We start from the raw sequence: 16,554 nt of genomic DNA, 5'->3' as shown, positions 1-16,554 counted from the left end.
AAAAGTGCAGGGGCTGATTTGAGTCCAAAAGGGAGATATTGGAAGTGCTCTAACGCTTTCTTGAACCGCAGAAATTTCCTGTGCTTTTGGGAAATTGGGACATGAAAGTAAGAGTCCTGAAGGTCTATGGAGCACATCCAGTCTCCTTGTGGAATAATTTGGAGAACTGCCAGCATCCTAAATCTTGCTTTGAGGACAATCCTGTTTAAAAATCTGAGATTGAGTGTAGGCCTGTACTCCTTGGTTGGGCCTTCTTTGAAACCAAAAAGTAACAGAATAATTCCCTGTCTATGTTGGAGTAAGGGAACTTTTACAATGGCCTGCTGTTGTAACAGGATGGATATCTCAGCCCGAAGTAGGTTATGCTGATGTACTGATGATCGAGGCGGTATTGCCGGTGGAGGGTGACTTGACTCTGATCAAGTACCTATTCTACACAATGTTCCCCCCCACCCCCACCGGAGTGGGTAACCGAGCTGGGGGAAGCTAGCCCCCACTGTTTTGGTTGCTGTTTAGCAGAGGGAGTTGTTTGTCTGGAAGCCCCTTGCCCAGGTCGGCGCTGACGAAAGTGGAATCTGGAATGGTGTTGTTGCAAGGACCAGTGAGGGGTGTGAGCACTCTGTTGGTATTGGCGGCAGTCATAATGATCGTATCGCCGTCTGAAATCTTTACGTTTTTCCAGACCTACTGCCTTCAGGGTGTCAAGCTCGAACTTCATTCTGGACATCTCAGTCTGCGTGAGTGCCAAATAGTGAACTTCGGTTGAATGGCAGATTCAGAATTTTGTGTTGGGCCTCAGGTTTTAGGCCAGCGAGTCTCAGCCAGGAGGAGCGCCTAGAACAAATGCCATGCGAATAACCATGAGCCGCCAGATCTGAAGCATCAGCAGCTGCACTTACGACCTGGGTCGCTACGAGTCCTCTTTCCTCTGGATTTCCTCGAAGTCCTGCCGGTCTTTCTTTTGGCGCTAGAGACCTTCATATAAGAGGCAGAGATACTACACATTCTCTTCCCAATAGAGTCCATTGACTTGCTGTCTTTGACAGGAGGGACTGCGTAGAAAGACGCCCCGAGTGCATTTTCCTTGCTGCTGACACTATGACAGAGTCCGGAGAAGGATCGGACCACAGAAACCGTGGATCCTGGTCTGGGGCTCTGGAATTTCTGATTATGCACGGTGGCGCTGCTCCTATTGACGCAGGAGTGAGAAAGATATGATGAGCAGGCTCCAGTAGACCAGGTACCAAGGGAAGCAGAGATCTAGTGGATGACCTGTGATGGAAGGTTTCGAAGATGACCGATGCTGAATAGGGGTCGTAGACGGCATCTCAATTTTAGGTTTTGTAGCCCCCCAACATAGGACCACGTTGAAAGCAATGATGTGGTACACTGGTGACATGCTGGCAGGAGGGGTGGCAGACAAAGTAGGGGAATAGTCTTACACAGAGGATCTGGGGGTGTTGGTAGACCACGATTGTGACCCATGGCTGCGCACCAGAGGCCTTGAGGAATGGGGGTGTCTAGATCTAGTCAGGAAGCACCTGAGTGGTGGCCGCGATGGAGGTCTTCTTGAAGCTGGGGATTGTTGTCTTGGAGATCCGAGGAGACGTAGCTGGTGTTGGTGGACGCACCCCTCTACCGGATGTTTGAGAGTGGGAATATATCAGAGTAGTCCGACCCTGGACTGCACCTTGGGACTCTCCACTCTGTCACACTCCTCAGCCATCTCTGGGTAAGGTTTATCAGGGGTGTGTGCTGTTCGAGCCAGGGATTCCTCCGGCATGATCTGTACAATTCGCAGGCCCGGAGACGATGATGCGCTCCTCAAAGTCAACCATCTCGATGTCGGTTCCTGAGACACCACCACTTGGATTTCCCTCTACTTCGGTATAGGTGACTGAGACAATCTATGTCTCTTTGACAGTGGAGACATGTGAGAGGACATTGGTCTAGAAGTCAATCTTCGACTTCGATCTCCTCTACATCGATCGATCGATCGATTTCACCCTGACGTCAGCGTTGGTGAAGCCAAGCGTCTTCGTGCCGAGTGCTCATGACTAGCAGTTGGTGGTGGCTTTGACATCAGCCGTGGCTTCAACACCGGCGGTGTCTTCGACATCGGTGGAGGCGACATAGACGGTGACCACCTAGGTCGGTGCTGTCGGTACGACTTAGACATTGAGCGTCTGTGCTCCGCAGTCAGAGGTGCACTGGACTGTTGATGAAAAACGGTCTACGACAGTCGGTGAGTAGTTGACGCTTGAAGTCTAGACTAAGACTTACTTGGTTTTGACTGGCCTGGAGTTGACCATGTCGTCTACGAGTATTCTTTGGATGTCGACCGTGGCAAAGGTCTTACTGTCGACGACTTGGAAGCCGACGGGGAGCATAGAGTAACCTTTGATGCCAATATTTCCGTCAACAGCAAAGCTGATCGATTTATTCTTTTTTCAGCTCTTTTCCTACGCTCAGACCGAACTTGAGAGGAAGGCTTTTTAGAAGGCTGTTTGTTACCTTCCATGCCACTTGTGGATCCTTTTCCTCTCTTCTGCATGGCATGCAGCTTAATCCTTTCCCTGTCTCAGAGTCCTTCTGGAGAACTGCAGGCAGTAGTAACCCGGGTCCATGTGAGGGTGGTAAACACACAACACAGAGTGTGGGTCTGCTTTAGACATTTTCTTAACACATAAAGGACACTTATGGTTAAATTTGTTTTATTGTTGTTATGTTTTCACAATACAAACCTTCAAAGAAGGAACGTTGTATAAGAAGTCGGAGCGTACATGGCATTTCCAATAATTAACAGAAAAAGATTTACCCCCTCCTCTTCCTCCTCCCTCAACACCTCCCCTCCCTCCAGTACCAAGTGCTCACTGTCTAAAACAATTTGGGTATCTATGTCTGCATAAAAGTTGAAAATGGTGGGGTGTCCTCCTGGGCTGGCGAATCAATGAGGCACACATATACTGGGTACATGTCAGCTCGCGGAACTCCTGAGAGAGCAGTGCTATGAACCGTTGTCATGTAGTATTGAAAGGGTCACTTCGCCCTGCCAGTGGAAGGGTGAGGCGTTCCATCCCCAAAACCCCCCCATAGGAGATGAGGCCATTTCCAATGTGTCGGAATGGTGGCAGTTCCCCAAAATGAGAGGATATATTGATGTGCAGCTCTCAGAGCTATTCTAATTTGGCAACCTCTGCGGGAAGCAAGGGGGTATGTGAGGGGATGAGGGAGGCCCAAGCAAGATGTATGAGGGAAATCTTGGGAGTTCTTGCAAAGTGAGAGTCGATGTGGTTTAATACAGAGTTCCAAAAAGGTGCCAACTTAATCCACTCCCAAAGGATGTGTGCTTGTGCCTTTCTCTCCACATTGCCTCGAAGAGGCATCGCTACGGGCTGGGTTTTCCTTGTGTAGGCACATCAGGGTGAGGTACCAGTAGGAAGTGATTTTCAAAGCTGTCTCAGTGCTTGCTATTTATATGTTGTATGTCGTACGCTTAGCTCTGTGGTATATGTCCTGCCATTCCTTTGTGGAGAGCTGCCGCCCTAATTCGTCCTCCAAACAGCTTTGAGCCGGGGTTTTGTCTGGCTCTTGTGTGGGGTGCAAGAGGACATAGAAATCAGATAGGATCCACTTATCTGATCGCTTACTCACTAGCCATTTCTCAAAAAGTGTCAGGAGCCGTTCGTAGTTGAGTGGAGCAGCCAGTGCCTTATCTGGAGGAATCTGAAGCGTTCCTTCATTTCTGTACTCTACTAAAAAGGGATTGTGAAAGATATTTGTATTGTTTTACAAAGGCATTTTACATTTATATGCCTAGACAGTACTCCTGGCTCTTTATCTACAAAATTAAGAATTTGGACACTGTAGCATTCCCCTATAGGCTGCATAATAGTTTCTTAGCCGGCCTTCCCGAAGAAAGGCAAACATCAACACTTAAGAAAATATTTTGGACGGGACTATTCAGTGCTTAAGATTGTACATGGAAATCCCCTTCGAGAGGACAGTCATTGTGTGTTTTTCTTTGAGGGATCAGTTGGCCCTATGGCTCTAAGGGCTTAGAGCAGAGTTTCCCCATAGTGATGGATTGGGAGTCAATTTAGTAGTTTGTGAAAGTCCTGGTTTGTGTGCAATTGAAAATTAATAGGTTTATCACTATTTGCGCACCAGTGCAAAGGTGCTAAACAGTGCCCTTGAGTCCAATTTTAAATCAAACCCTTGCATGTATTCCCAAGCAAGACTCTAGGTAACATTTCAGTATTTATTACTGCTGTTTTTTTTTCACTTGACCAAGCCATTTCAAAAGAGAATGAATGTGCTCACTATGCAGGATTATACACAACCATACCACTTGTGTATGCTTTTCACACCGGAAATGATAAATATGGACGAGGCTTAACGACAAAGCTGCCAGCTGTGGATATGGGAAACCAGCTTTGAGTCCTGGCGTTGGATCAACGTCCTTTAATTCTGGGAAAATCACTTAAGCTCCAGTGCTTAGAATCATGTAAAGTGCTCTTTGGGCCGTCTTTCTGCTATACAAAAACTGCTAAATATACATATATGGAGATCAAAATGCAACACTGGGACTCATTTTAACACAAAAATGGGTATGAGGCACTACTCCATAGTCTGCTGTAAGAAGGGATTTCTCAAATTCACTTATTAAAACAATTTTTCAGAAGCCTTGTAATTTTAGTGAATGGATGCCACAAGCCGGCATCCCACTAGGAAAAGTACTCCAGTTCCAGAATCCACTGCAGTTCATCTGCCATTTTATGGGCAGATCAATATCCTCTCCACAGTCAGATATCGAAGAGCATGGTCATGCTAGGTGGGTCTCAAAATGTTGTCTTTCTTAAAATTAGGAAATCATTCTAAAAAGTATGGGAAGCACTGGCTTAGAGTGAAGATATTTGTAGTGAAAGTCCATCAAAAGGTTTGTGAGGTTTTACTGAAATATGGATATAGTAAATGTGAAATCTCGAGCTGGTCAACGGTAGGATTCCAATGTAGTCGTGCCTGTGGATTCCCACCTGCAAACAGGTCCAGGCTGCATTTTTACTATGGCTCTATGCCATTACAACTCATGCAAATAACATACATGCCTTTACCACGCAAATAAGTATAAATAAGCGAAGGCAAAAAAAGTACCAAAAATTATTTTTGTTTAGGGGCGACTCCCCCCCCCCCCCCCATCCTCTCCAAACACCCCCAGTTAAAATAAAGGAGTCATTTTATTGAAGGAGGGGGGGGCACCCCTGACCTACTTTTCTTAATTACCTATACCACCACACACCCTTAAACACACTCTTACAACCCAATACCCTTGACCACCCCATAAAATACACTTACAACCCCCCATGCCCATACTCACCCCATAACCCCTAAAAACACCCTTACGCCCCATGCCGTTACCAACCCCATAACCTTAAAACACCCTTACACCCCAATACCCTTACCCACTCACCACCTGATACCCTAATCCCCTCCTAAAACCTATAAAAAAAAACCTTACCACCTGATACTTTGACCCGCTCCTAAAACCTAAAAACAAAACCTTACCACCGGATACCCCTACCCACCCTAAAAAAATCCATTACAACCCAATACTCTTACCCACCTCTAAACCAACCCTTTATCAGCCTATACCTACCACTAAACACACACATTCTCTCTCACTCTCTACCTCCCTACCTCTACCTACCTACCTACCGGCAGTCGCTTAGGACCAGGATCCCATAGGAAAAGCGTTTAGTGACTTGCCTATATCTTTGGTGCTGGTTGATGAATCTGCAGCAACTTTTCCACAAAAAAGTGCCCTGGTGATTTTTGTTGTGCATGGAGTCTTTCAGGGCAATCCATCAATTGGTGGCTGAGAAAAGGGGGAGGTCAAAAGAATTGTGTTATCCCATGTTAATTCCCATAGAGATTTTAGTCAGGACTACAGCCTGAACCGCTAGACAGAATGACACCAAATTTAGCAGAGAGGTAGCTCTTGGCCCAGAAAGAACCCCTTTTGTTATGTGATGTAAATCGCTTCAGCAGTTTAAGAAATTAAAAAGAAAATTGAATTGTGTATATATAGGGGTGGGGATCCTCCAGGGGTCGGACAGTCCCTGTGCTAAAATGGGATTTGCTGCCAACAGACAATGGAGAAAAGACTATAGTGCTTAACCTCCCTGCCCTTGCTAAGAACAAGTATTATTATATAATAGGTCTCTGGGCTTTGTCAGCAGACCTCATACCTTAGCCCATAGATAGTGGACCTACATCATAGGTGCTGTCTCACTCTTCTCTCTGGAAAAGTCGCTCTCCAAGTGTGCATCACCTATTTGTATACCACACAAAAAATCCAAGTACGCTGTACAAACAACAGCTGCGTCAGTATGTTTTGTCTAAGGTTTGGCCAGAACAAAACAACTAGGGCATTGTTGTTCGACCTTGCACATAATGTTCAATTAAAATACCAGGAACATGCAGAGAGCGAACACAGCGAGGAGTTCTCATGTGAAAGTAGCCATTGAAATTATTTGAGAAAATAAAAACGTGCAGCAACGTGTGCAGAGCATTAGGCAGGCTGCAACATGCTCGACGACAATGTCCCCATGGGCCATGTGACAATGGGGAGTATGCCCTCAATCTTTGGACAATCAGTCTTGAAATAACATATCACTACATTGGAGAATTCTATAAAAACAATAGTACCCTCAACCTAAAGAGGGTGTACTCACAAGTAGGACTCTGCTGCGTTAGTGCTACAAACTCCTTTATTGTCTGCAGAGCAACAAATCCAACGAGCTAAAAATTAAGAATCACCACAAAAGCACTCTAGTTTAAGAAGGAAATCGGTGTGTAAGGGAGAGGAGCCCGTGCATGTACATACACCTAGGCTCCCATAAGAGTCTTTTAATACGTAATGAGATATTAAAGTCTGCAAGCTGAAGCCAACAAAGTAGGAGGAATGGACATACCTTAGGCTGTCAAAGCGTCTTCAAGTTTGAATTTGCACTTACAATTGAAGGGAGGTGAGGGTTTACAGACAAAGAAAGGATGAGAGTGGAGGAACTGGCAAATAATCCAAAAACAAACAACTCACCTTTGCAGTCAGATGCAATCTAATTAGAAGATAATAATCCCTAGATGTGAGAAAAAACAGGCATATCTATATGATCTTCGAACTCCCCATTGAAGGTAGCTGCCTGAGATGGCTTGGACTATTTAACAGGGTTACAGCTGTAGAATTTGATGTACAAATGATAAGAATATCCTAAAGGAGAAGGCAAGCTTATATTCATGCTACATGATAAAAGTGCACATTAACATGCCAATAATGGGGGCATTTGATCACATTATGATCTGTTCACAACATGACCTCTTACCAAGCACTCATTCAACCAGACATTATTGATTTCAGATACTCATGAACCCACTCACAGACCCACTCAGACACTTAATCAGACGCACAGAGCCACTTATACAGTTGTGAATTTTAAATGAGCTGGTGTCTATTGAATGTCTACTTTTGTTGTGTGAGCTTGCAACATTCAAGAATTAAAAGAAAACTTTAAATAAAGGATTTCAAAAGAAAATGAACAAGGTTTGGAACATAGGGGGGCTTTGAGAAGAACCTTTGTGTTTATTGTGCGTAGATAACTACACATAAAACAGGATGTAGTGTTTCAAGTTGTTGAGGAACACCCCTGTTGCCTCTCTGTGAATTGAACTCCATCACTTCAATAGATACCATCAATGTCAAAGCGCAAGTTGTTGTTTTAGATGGAGCCCATGTTATGATCTCTGAGGAATGCAGAAGCAGTTTACTGAAATGTTTCATGGCTTTGCCCATCTGTGGACAGCATTAGTTTGACCTCTTCCATTTCTGCCTTTGGCATAGGTTGGAGAATACCTAGGCAGTCTGAGGATATTTGCATATTGAGGCAACAGCAAAGAACAATGGCATATCAGATAGATACAGGGTCAAAGCACAACAATCAAGGTTCAAGTATGTTATAGTAAAGTCACCACCTTCCAGATCTTTTATTGCTTATGGGGGTAACCATGCGCAGTGCACCCCGGTTCCTCTATTTTAGAGCACCAGTCCATTGGTGTCCTCCATTCGGCCCGAGTTGGTGTTTGGGCGGATCTCCAGTGACTCACAATGGCACAATTAACCTGTGTAATGCCAATGTCCATAAACATAAGCTTCCCTTTGGTCATCCATAATACCCAGCAGGGCAATGTGAAGTGAACAATCAATTTGGTGTTCTATTATCCTGGAAAGTGTAGAGAAGATCCTGGACCTAAAGTATGCAATGCAGGGGCATTCCCAAACCATTTAAAAAAAACTATAGTCCTCATTAGTGCATCTCGGATGCACCACCGCTGAAGACGCGCCCATCTTCCCAAAAAGTCGGGGTAGAGAGAAATGTGATGTGCGGGTGCTTTGGAGCAAAGAGGTGTAGACGTAAGGATATGACGGACTCTCTGACCCATTCTCACGCCTCGCCAGTCACTTTCATCAACAGGACCACCCAGCAAAACATCGTTCTTTTATGCTTTAAATTTGTAAATGACGTTGACTATCAATGGTCGATATATGATTTCGATGGCTACCCGACCCAAAGGGCCAAACATGACTTTGGATTCGAGGGGGTTGTATTTTGGGAGGGTAGTTAGAGGAGGCTGGTGAGTCATCAAGGAATGGTTTAACTAAGTATTTGCAGAATTGGGATTTGTGAAGCGTAAAGTCTGCATGTCACTGCACAAAGGATTTGACCTGTGAACCACTAAACACATCGTCCAACTTGGAGATGCCGATGAGGTCCCAGCGGCCATATCTTTCCAGTTTGGTAGTTTGCAGAAGCAAAGTACTGTGTCACAGGGGGGTTTACTGTGTCGGTTTACAATCCCACTGGATCCACCTGAGGACCGATCGCCAACATAGGACAAGCACACAAGTGACCTCTGGGAGTAATTTGGGAAGAGGGCTTCCATACAGCAGTCCTTCAATGTGTCAAGCAGAGACACCAAGTCAAAATGCAGGGTCTTCCTGATAACCGAATAGCAAGTCTTTATTTGCCTGGATTCGGGATGCTTAGTAGTAAAGGCGTGGATATGTCATGCCCACCTGTCCCTCGTATGTGAATTGTGTACATTTTTGGAAGTGGATCCTCAGGGATTTATTCTCCCAAAAGAAGGTCATATGTCAGTCAGAAAAAGCTCAAACTAAGTTCAAAAAATGAGGGGGAAGTTCTGCTGGACAGAAGAATCTGGGGAGACTTCATTTTAAAAAGGGCCACTCGTCAAAGTACGTTAAGTAGGAGGTTTGACCACCTGGCCATATCCCGATTCATTCAGGTCATCAGAGGGTTACTGTTAAGGCTCCAGGTTAACCCGGGTTCTAAGGAGATAAGATATGGCTCCTTAAGTATTTAAAATTAAGGTAGAGTATCGCTGCACTCTAATAAAAAATAAAAACATTTTTAAAAACCTAGTACAAAACGTTTAATACGCACTGTAAATGGCAATTACCTTCATATTCTTCCTCCACTCGCAGGCAGCGGTCATCCAACACATTTAACAAACGCAGCACAGGAGTTGGAAGCATCACTAAATCTTCAATATGTGGAGCTGTTACAGAAAACATCCAAAAGGCCATGTTACAATCTAGGAGGCATGGAAAACTGGAAAACATGAACAGTGGCCAAGCCAATCAGTCGGACAATAATAAAACTTTAACTAATAAAAATGCTGCAAAACACAAAGAATGTTTCAAAGTAGCATTTGGTCCCAGAAAGATGAGAAAGGGTCATAAGAAGCATCCCTGCACAGAGGCGCAATGAGCGATAATGCTGCACATTTCTGACAGTGGTAAGGATGAAAGAAAAATAGTTGGGTCTATTAAACGCCTCCCAGTCCTGTGATGTTTGATGGTTTCATGAACAGGAAATTTAAGGCGAAGAATTCTTTTCAACTAGCAGATATGAAAAGGCAATATTTAAGGACATTAAAACAAGCATGGTAAAAATTGAGGGACTAGTGAAGAGTTTGAGTGACACCAGTCTGTAAACACAAGAATATTCAAATGAAGCATTAGCAAGAACAAGGACTGTAATGAATGGACTGCCTATAGATACACATCTCACTGTGTGGGGTGATGGCCCTGGTGGTCTTGTGGTGTAATCCCAATTCTATTCAATATCTGAGAATTATATGAACAGAAATCACATAGCACGTGACAATTTCGATAGTCCAGCTGCACTAAACAAATAATTGGGATAATTCTTTGAAGGGTGAAATTTGTTTAATGTAAAGTTCTTGTGGATGACCTTTAGTTGGACCCAGGCAAAACCGCAGGTGACTCTCCTCCTCCACATATGTAATGCTTGTGGTCGACTACTAGCTCCTAGAAACTCAAGTGACCCCGTACACTGAACACAAAATAGGTATTCAAGAGGCCCAAACGACGCTTGGCACAACGTAGCCAATGCCCATTTGGTGAAGTAATTACTCCAACTATAGCCATATGTCTCAGTCTGTCTCCTCATGGGTGTTAAACAGCACTCCTGTTCTACAGATGCAAAGCATGTGATCAAGAAGGTTTTCAGTGTTGGGAAGGCTCGTGTGTCTCTGCTGCTAGGAAGACGTTTCCACATGAGTCAGTCCAGAGAAATCCAGGTGCAGAGTGTTTATAGCGCTTCCTACCCCGCAGTAGTCACCTTTTGTGGAGGAAACATCTCTGTGGACGTAGCTTGCTTTTTTATCAACTACATATTGATTTTAACATGACTGCATTAGATCGTCCAACGTTACTTCAGATCTTCCACATTGCGGTTAATAACTTGTCTGCCATGGTCTGTATAGGACATTCATATTGTCATGTTTCAGAGAACGATGCTGCGCGTGCAAAGAAGAAAAAATGATTAGCCCTTACACAACCCTCATTTGGAGAGGCTGACAAACAAGTTACTCTCCTTTTCAGTGAAATTGTATTGATTGCCTTACAGTGGCTATCAAAATTATTCATTCAGCTCACAACATTTCAAGAAAAGCTTACTGGAGAGGTTGAGTGTTGACCAATCGGCGCCTGCCGAGGGGTGTGGGAAAGAAAGCGAGCCAGGGGGGTAAGAGGTCCACAGCAGCTTTCCACGAGTGCCGGAAGTCAACCATCCACCAACAATCGGTCACTAGAAGTCATCGGGACCTGGCCCCTGCCCGCCTAACAGGCTATATTGAAGGCAGATATACCCTTCGCTTTCCCACTGTATCCCGGCTTGCTATGTGAGCAGTGCAGCGAAGAGGGCCCTTGCGGAACGGCTCAGAGCACACGTGGCAGGAGCGACAGGAGGTCGACCAGTGTAAGTACAGGGAGTGGAGTAAGGTTGGGCCTTGGGGTCGCAACGTATTGCCGGTAGGCGGCTGGTATTAGCCTGTGCAGCTTTTGTCTACAAGCGCTAGATTGCATACCAGCTTCAATTCCTCAGATTTATCAGAATTCCATTCCACTGTTTGCAGTGTACGTCGTGCAGCTCCCCAAACTCACTGCTGCAGTCTGTAGCACAAAAGGACTGCCTGTACTCTTCGAGCAACCACTATTCTGTTGGTTGGACACAGTTTCCTAGTGACAGCGCACAAACGCATGAGGGCAAAGACTCTCTCTCTCTCTCTGCCATGGCGGACAGACTGACAGCCCCATTTCTGCTTCTCCCGGGGGTCTGCCTTAGTCGACCCCGGCTGTCCCCGTAACCTCCGCTATCCTCCTCCTGGGGGCCATGACTGCTATCCCCCCCGCCTTAAGACGAGAGGAGTCACAAGATCCTGATAAAGACCTTACTGTGACTAGTATTCATTGTTTCTACCACCCTGTTTACCTATTTCCTTCACTGACATCAGAAATAAAAACTGTGACTCAGGGTTACTGGATCACTGTGCAAGTGGCCTTTAGTATCTGTTTCAGCACTTGCGATTGGTGCATTTGGTACTTTCATTTTGACAGATACAGGTTTCTGGTGACTTCTTGTTGCGACTACACTGAAAGAAATTACACATCCAGAGCGCAATTTCTTCAATATTTTTTTTTGTATCTGTGAGCAGAGGTTCCCAGCAGAAGCTATCCTACAAGTCTCTTTCATCTATTTCAGGATTTAAAATAAATAAATAAAGCTATGTCAAAAGGAAGCCAAGGAAACTTTTAACCCCTCTTATCTGGAAGCGTTATCTTCGACTATCTTCTACACCTCTGACCCAGGTAAGTGATTAAAGCCTTTTTGTTCCCTTGATCGGCGAAGGAGTTTCATCTTCTGACCATAATGGAGAAAATTAGGAAGGAGGTTGAATCTTCTAGGATGCAAATGGACACAGGTGAACTTGCAGAATTGGTCAACAAGTCCTTGGAGGAGATGTCGGTGCCTGTATTACCAATTCCATCACTTGGGAATCAAATGTTTGACCACGGTAATAAAGAGTGTTCTACTAGGTTATTCCCAGTAAACAGAAGGTAGATCTCTTTCTAGATCCAGAAGCTTCCGTAAGAGTCAAGTGTCATTGTTGAAGAAGTGGTAATGATGTGAGGACGTATTCCTGCTTGAAGCTGATCATGCGTGATAGTGCCCTCCAAGTTGCTTCCCCACTAACACCTACATTGAGAAGGGACGTTTGAACACAAATGCACCTAATCATCCAGGGGCAGGGGCTTCCTCCGATCATGAGCAATTTTTCTGTAATTGCACAGTGGAAATTGAACCAGTCTAATAATGGAGGAGGAAGCTTTTTTCTTTTTTAAATTAGGCACACTATCAGACTCGGTTTTTCATTGAAAGTTTTATCTTCTATTTTTGCTTTTGTTAGAGAAATTCATGTCTAGTTCCGATGATGTATTAGATATGTTATCAGCGTTTTTATTGGAGATACAAAATGTTAACAAGTGTGGCTTAATGAAATCTAATACAAATGTTGATAATGAAAATGGAAAGTTTAAGAGGAGGTTAGTAACAGCGGACTCCTTGGAGGGATCAGGGATTCTTATGTACAAGCTGGTTTTCCATGGCAGTACGAGGTGTCTCTAAAACAATTTTAGTCCCAAGGTTGATGAGGACCACTAATTAAGTTTGTTTGCGGAACATAGACTAGAAACTCCTGCAACTCCGCTATGATAAAGACGTTTCCCTAGTTTCAAAAAAGCCCTTAAAAAGGGAGTGAGAAAGTTGATAAAGAGAATGCATTAGTAGTTAAACTGGAAACTGCGGCTGATGGTGCTTTTAATTTTGTTACTAATTAGGTTAATTTGCAAAGATCAATCAGGTCAAAGAAGCAGCCTAAAGTAGAACCTTTGCTGACAGTCCAGAAGAGTGCTATAAACAAAATAAATAAAAATATCTTAAGAATCTCTAAACTTAAACAGACAAAAATTGAGATTCTCAAGCTGTTCATATACTAAGTGTTCTAATGAAGAGATTAAAATTTTTGTGTGGATTGTTTGTGCTATTCCTCCCTAAATTTGCATCCGGACCTCGGTCAGAAAGCTGGGGTATATTTAGTTGAAGCCCTTATATCTTCTGTTGTGTCTCCACGTCCCCAATGTCTTTAAAATATTGTACTGAATGCCCATTTACAAAGACAGGGGGTTTGACTGAACGTACAGTACCTTCATGGGCTCAATGGGTCGAGGAACATTAATGCCCACGTAGATTCAGTCGGGCTCCATGATAGAAAGAACCCCCAACTAGTTAAGGAGAATTTGTGTAACCTGGTTCATCAACCCCGGTGTATTCGTATTGAGTATGATCAAGGTACCGTAGCAGATGCCAATCATAAGACTTGTCCCGTGCTCAATTTTGGGGCTTGGGTTTTTGTCCCAAGGACGATTAGAGCCACTGGTGCAACAAACAAATCCACCCAAAACATATGGCAATGGTGGTTGCTGCAATGGGTCCCAATAATGACATCTATCAGGGGTAGCTGAAAAATATAGGGCCTAATTACGATGGTGGTCGGACCGCAACCGACAGCTCGTTTTTTGTGGTCTGACCGATATCTACTGCTGCGGTCTGACTGATGCATTACGATGCAGGTGGTCAGGGGTAGCAGTCGGAGGGACCGACCTACGCTTTGATGGGCTCGTCGGAAACTCACCATAATCCCTTAAGGATGTCATGCCCGCAGTCGGGATTATGATGTCAGTTTCCTACAGCCATTCCATGTTGGCCTTTCCGACACAAAGGCTCTCGGGAAGTGACATTTGGGGCCCCTGGCAGGGTCTCCGTCCCTCCGCACTATTACCTGGGGGGAACCTATGGTGCTCTCCTAAACATCCCTGCACCGTGCGACAGGCAGAGTGAGGTGCCTGCCACAGGGTGCAGGGATGTTCACAAACTTTCATTTTTAAATGGGAGCTTGAGCAGCTGGCATTTTCAGCTTGTCTCACAAGCGTCCATTGACAAATGGAAGTTTCCAACTGCACTATGTGCGGTCGCATCCTAATTGGGGTGATGAAACAGCTGACCTATGGTCGGGCAATTCCTTCCCTGCAACGGTGTCGGTCAGACGCAAGTCTGGCCGACATCGTAATGAGGCCAAAAGTGGTCTTCTTGGGGAAGTGTCAAAAATTTGAGGGCCCGGCTGTCAACCATTAAGTTGTGGAGTTGAGGGATGACTTATCTAGGTGGAGTTGGGCTGCAGGGGTCCTGTGTAGTGCCTGCCCTGTGCTAAAACAAGGACAAGTCACTAAGTAACTTGTGGGCTCATTCGGTCCTGCAAAGCTGCACTAGGACAGGCGGATGCGAAATTGAATCTTTTAAGTCTGTTATCCCATTCATTTTATGTTTATAAGAAACCTGGTCATCTATTCACTTTATATGTGCTGATTTTTTTTGTAATTTCTAGCAAGGCGGGGCACTCTGAAAGGGGCGATTCCAGTGGAGGCAATTTTACCAAAGAATACTGTGACTTGGAATCGAGAAGTTTTTATCTAGTCTTCAAATGTAGGGCTTTGCCTGAAAATGGCCTGTCAAGATGCAAGAGGAGACCCATCTTTCTTGTTAACGAACATGTATATTCCTCCACGTAAATCCTACGACCATTTGGCGAGTCAATTCTTTATTTTTGTCTAGGATTAGTGTGGCTGAAGAATATTCACTGGCAAGTATCATTTCCAACTCTGCATCCTCAATTTTTGCTAATGCATAAATAGAGTAAGTGTGGGCTATTCCATATAACTTTTCCAGAAAAAGAATTTGAACAAACAAACGTGGCTTTTGGTTATTGGAAACTTTGAGAAAATACGAATAGGTCATCTTGAATGGCCGGCTTTTCACTGGTGAGCTGGAACCTTATACAGACCCCCCAGGATTTCGCGATTTGCAAACCAATTTTTTGTTTTTAAAAATCACGAAATCTGCACTTTTGTAAAAATACTGCGATTTTTACAAAAGTGGCAGCAAAATATGTTTTAAAAAAATGGTGGTGTTCCCCCTCTCTTTACTGACTCGGTGCTGCAGCAGAAGCAGTAAAGGGAGGGTGATCAACAGGCAGCATAGGTGGTAAATTCTAAGCTCTAAAATTCTAAGTCTAATTGTAAGATCCAATGATCCCTATTGGTGGGACTCTATAGCCTTCTTTGAAATGCATATGAATGTTTTTAAAAATGTTAGCTCTATGGTAAAACTGAAGATGTTAAACCAGGAAATAAATGTCCAGATTAGGAGACCGCATCTGCAATTTTTTTTTATAAGACAGCATTAAATGTTTTGATTTAAACTTATTAGAGTAAGACATAAGGCACAAGAATGCAAGAGTGAACATGATGTCAAGTGGACTAACCCAAGTGAGGTCGCATATTCTGGGGACTCCAGAAGTACTAGTGTCTGGTGGCACCAGGGTGGCAAAGCACGCTATTTCCATTCCTGAAAATGTCTGAATGGGAATATTTCTAGTTTATACTCTAGCAATTGGGTCAAGCCGATCCCGCAGTGTTTAGCTTAGATGGAGGGATGTTGGAAGGATATGTTGCTCCTTCTCAAACAGAGATTGTTAATTATATAAAAAATGCAGCAACCTCTGAAGCGATGGGGCTTGATGAGATCCCTACTGCGGTCATTAAAAAACAGAGGCTGTTGAGAGGGGACTATTTCTTAATCCACTTTTTGCATATGGTTATAGGATTGGATTAATCACTTCCTCTTGGAGGGGCAGTATCATCATTCTGCTTATAAAAAGGGCCCACAATCTTCTCCTGCTAGCTTCTGACAGATAACATTATTGGATGAGACAGGTAAACACTTTGCTAGGAGTTCACTCTCCCATCTTCAAGAATGGGTGCAAGAAAGGAAAATGCTACTTACCAGTATGCATCTGTTCTTGGCATGTAGAGCTGCAGAGTTACACACTGCATAGATGGCCACCTAGTGTTGGGTGCCAGGATGTTTGCAGTTTGTTTTTGTTATAGAAAAGTCTTTGGAAGTCACAGGATAGGCGACTCCTCCTTTGGATCATACTGCGCATGGGCATTGGCTCCATCCCCAGATTGTTTTTCGCCATTAGGGAAGTGATGGAGTC

General features: G+C 44.2%; 1 protein-coding gene across 2 annotated transcripts in view; it reads right to left on the bottom strand.

Annotated features, from left to right (window-relative positions):
- Nucleotides 1-16,554, bottom strand: part of UHMK1 (U2AF homology motif kinase 1) — a 225,708-nt gene that overhangs the window by 63,582 nt on the left and 145,572 nt on the right. Inside the window, exons 6-7 of one of the 2 annotated variants that reach the window (XM_078687156.1) lie at nucleotides 9,535-9,633; nucleotides 9,337-9,403 (exon numbers count right to left, since the gene is read on the bottom strand). In XM_078687156.1, coding sequence (XP_078543282.1) covers nucleotides 9,357-9,403; nucleotides 9,535-9,633 — 146 coding nt within the window. In that variant the 3' untranslated portion in view covers nucleotides 9,337-9,356. The remainder of the gene's footprint in view (nucleotides 1-9,336; nucleotides 9,404-9,534; nucleotides 9,634-16,554) is intronic. The other variant, XM_078687146.1, reaches the window with a different exon arrangement.

This window comes from Lissotriton helveticus, chromosome 1_1, assembly GCF_964261635.1.
Source record: "Lissotriton helveticus chromosome 1_1, aLisHel1.1, whole genome shotgun sequence".
Lineage (NCBI taxonomy): Eukaryota > Metazoa > Chordata > Amphibia > Caudata > Salamandridae > Lissotriton > Lissotriton helveticus.
The sequence above is the reverse complement of the archived record's forward strand: the minus strand, read 5'-3'. Positions and strand labels throughout refer to the sequence as shown.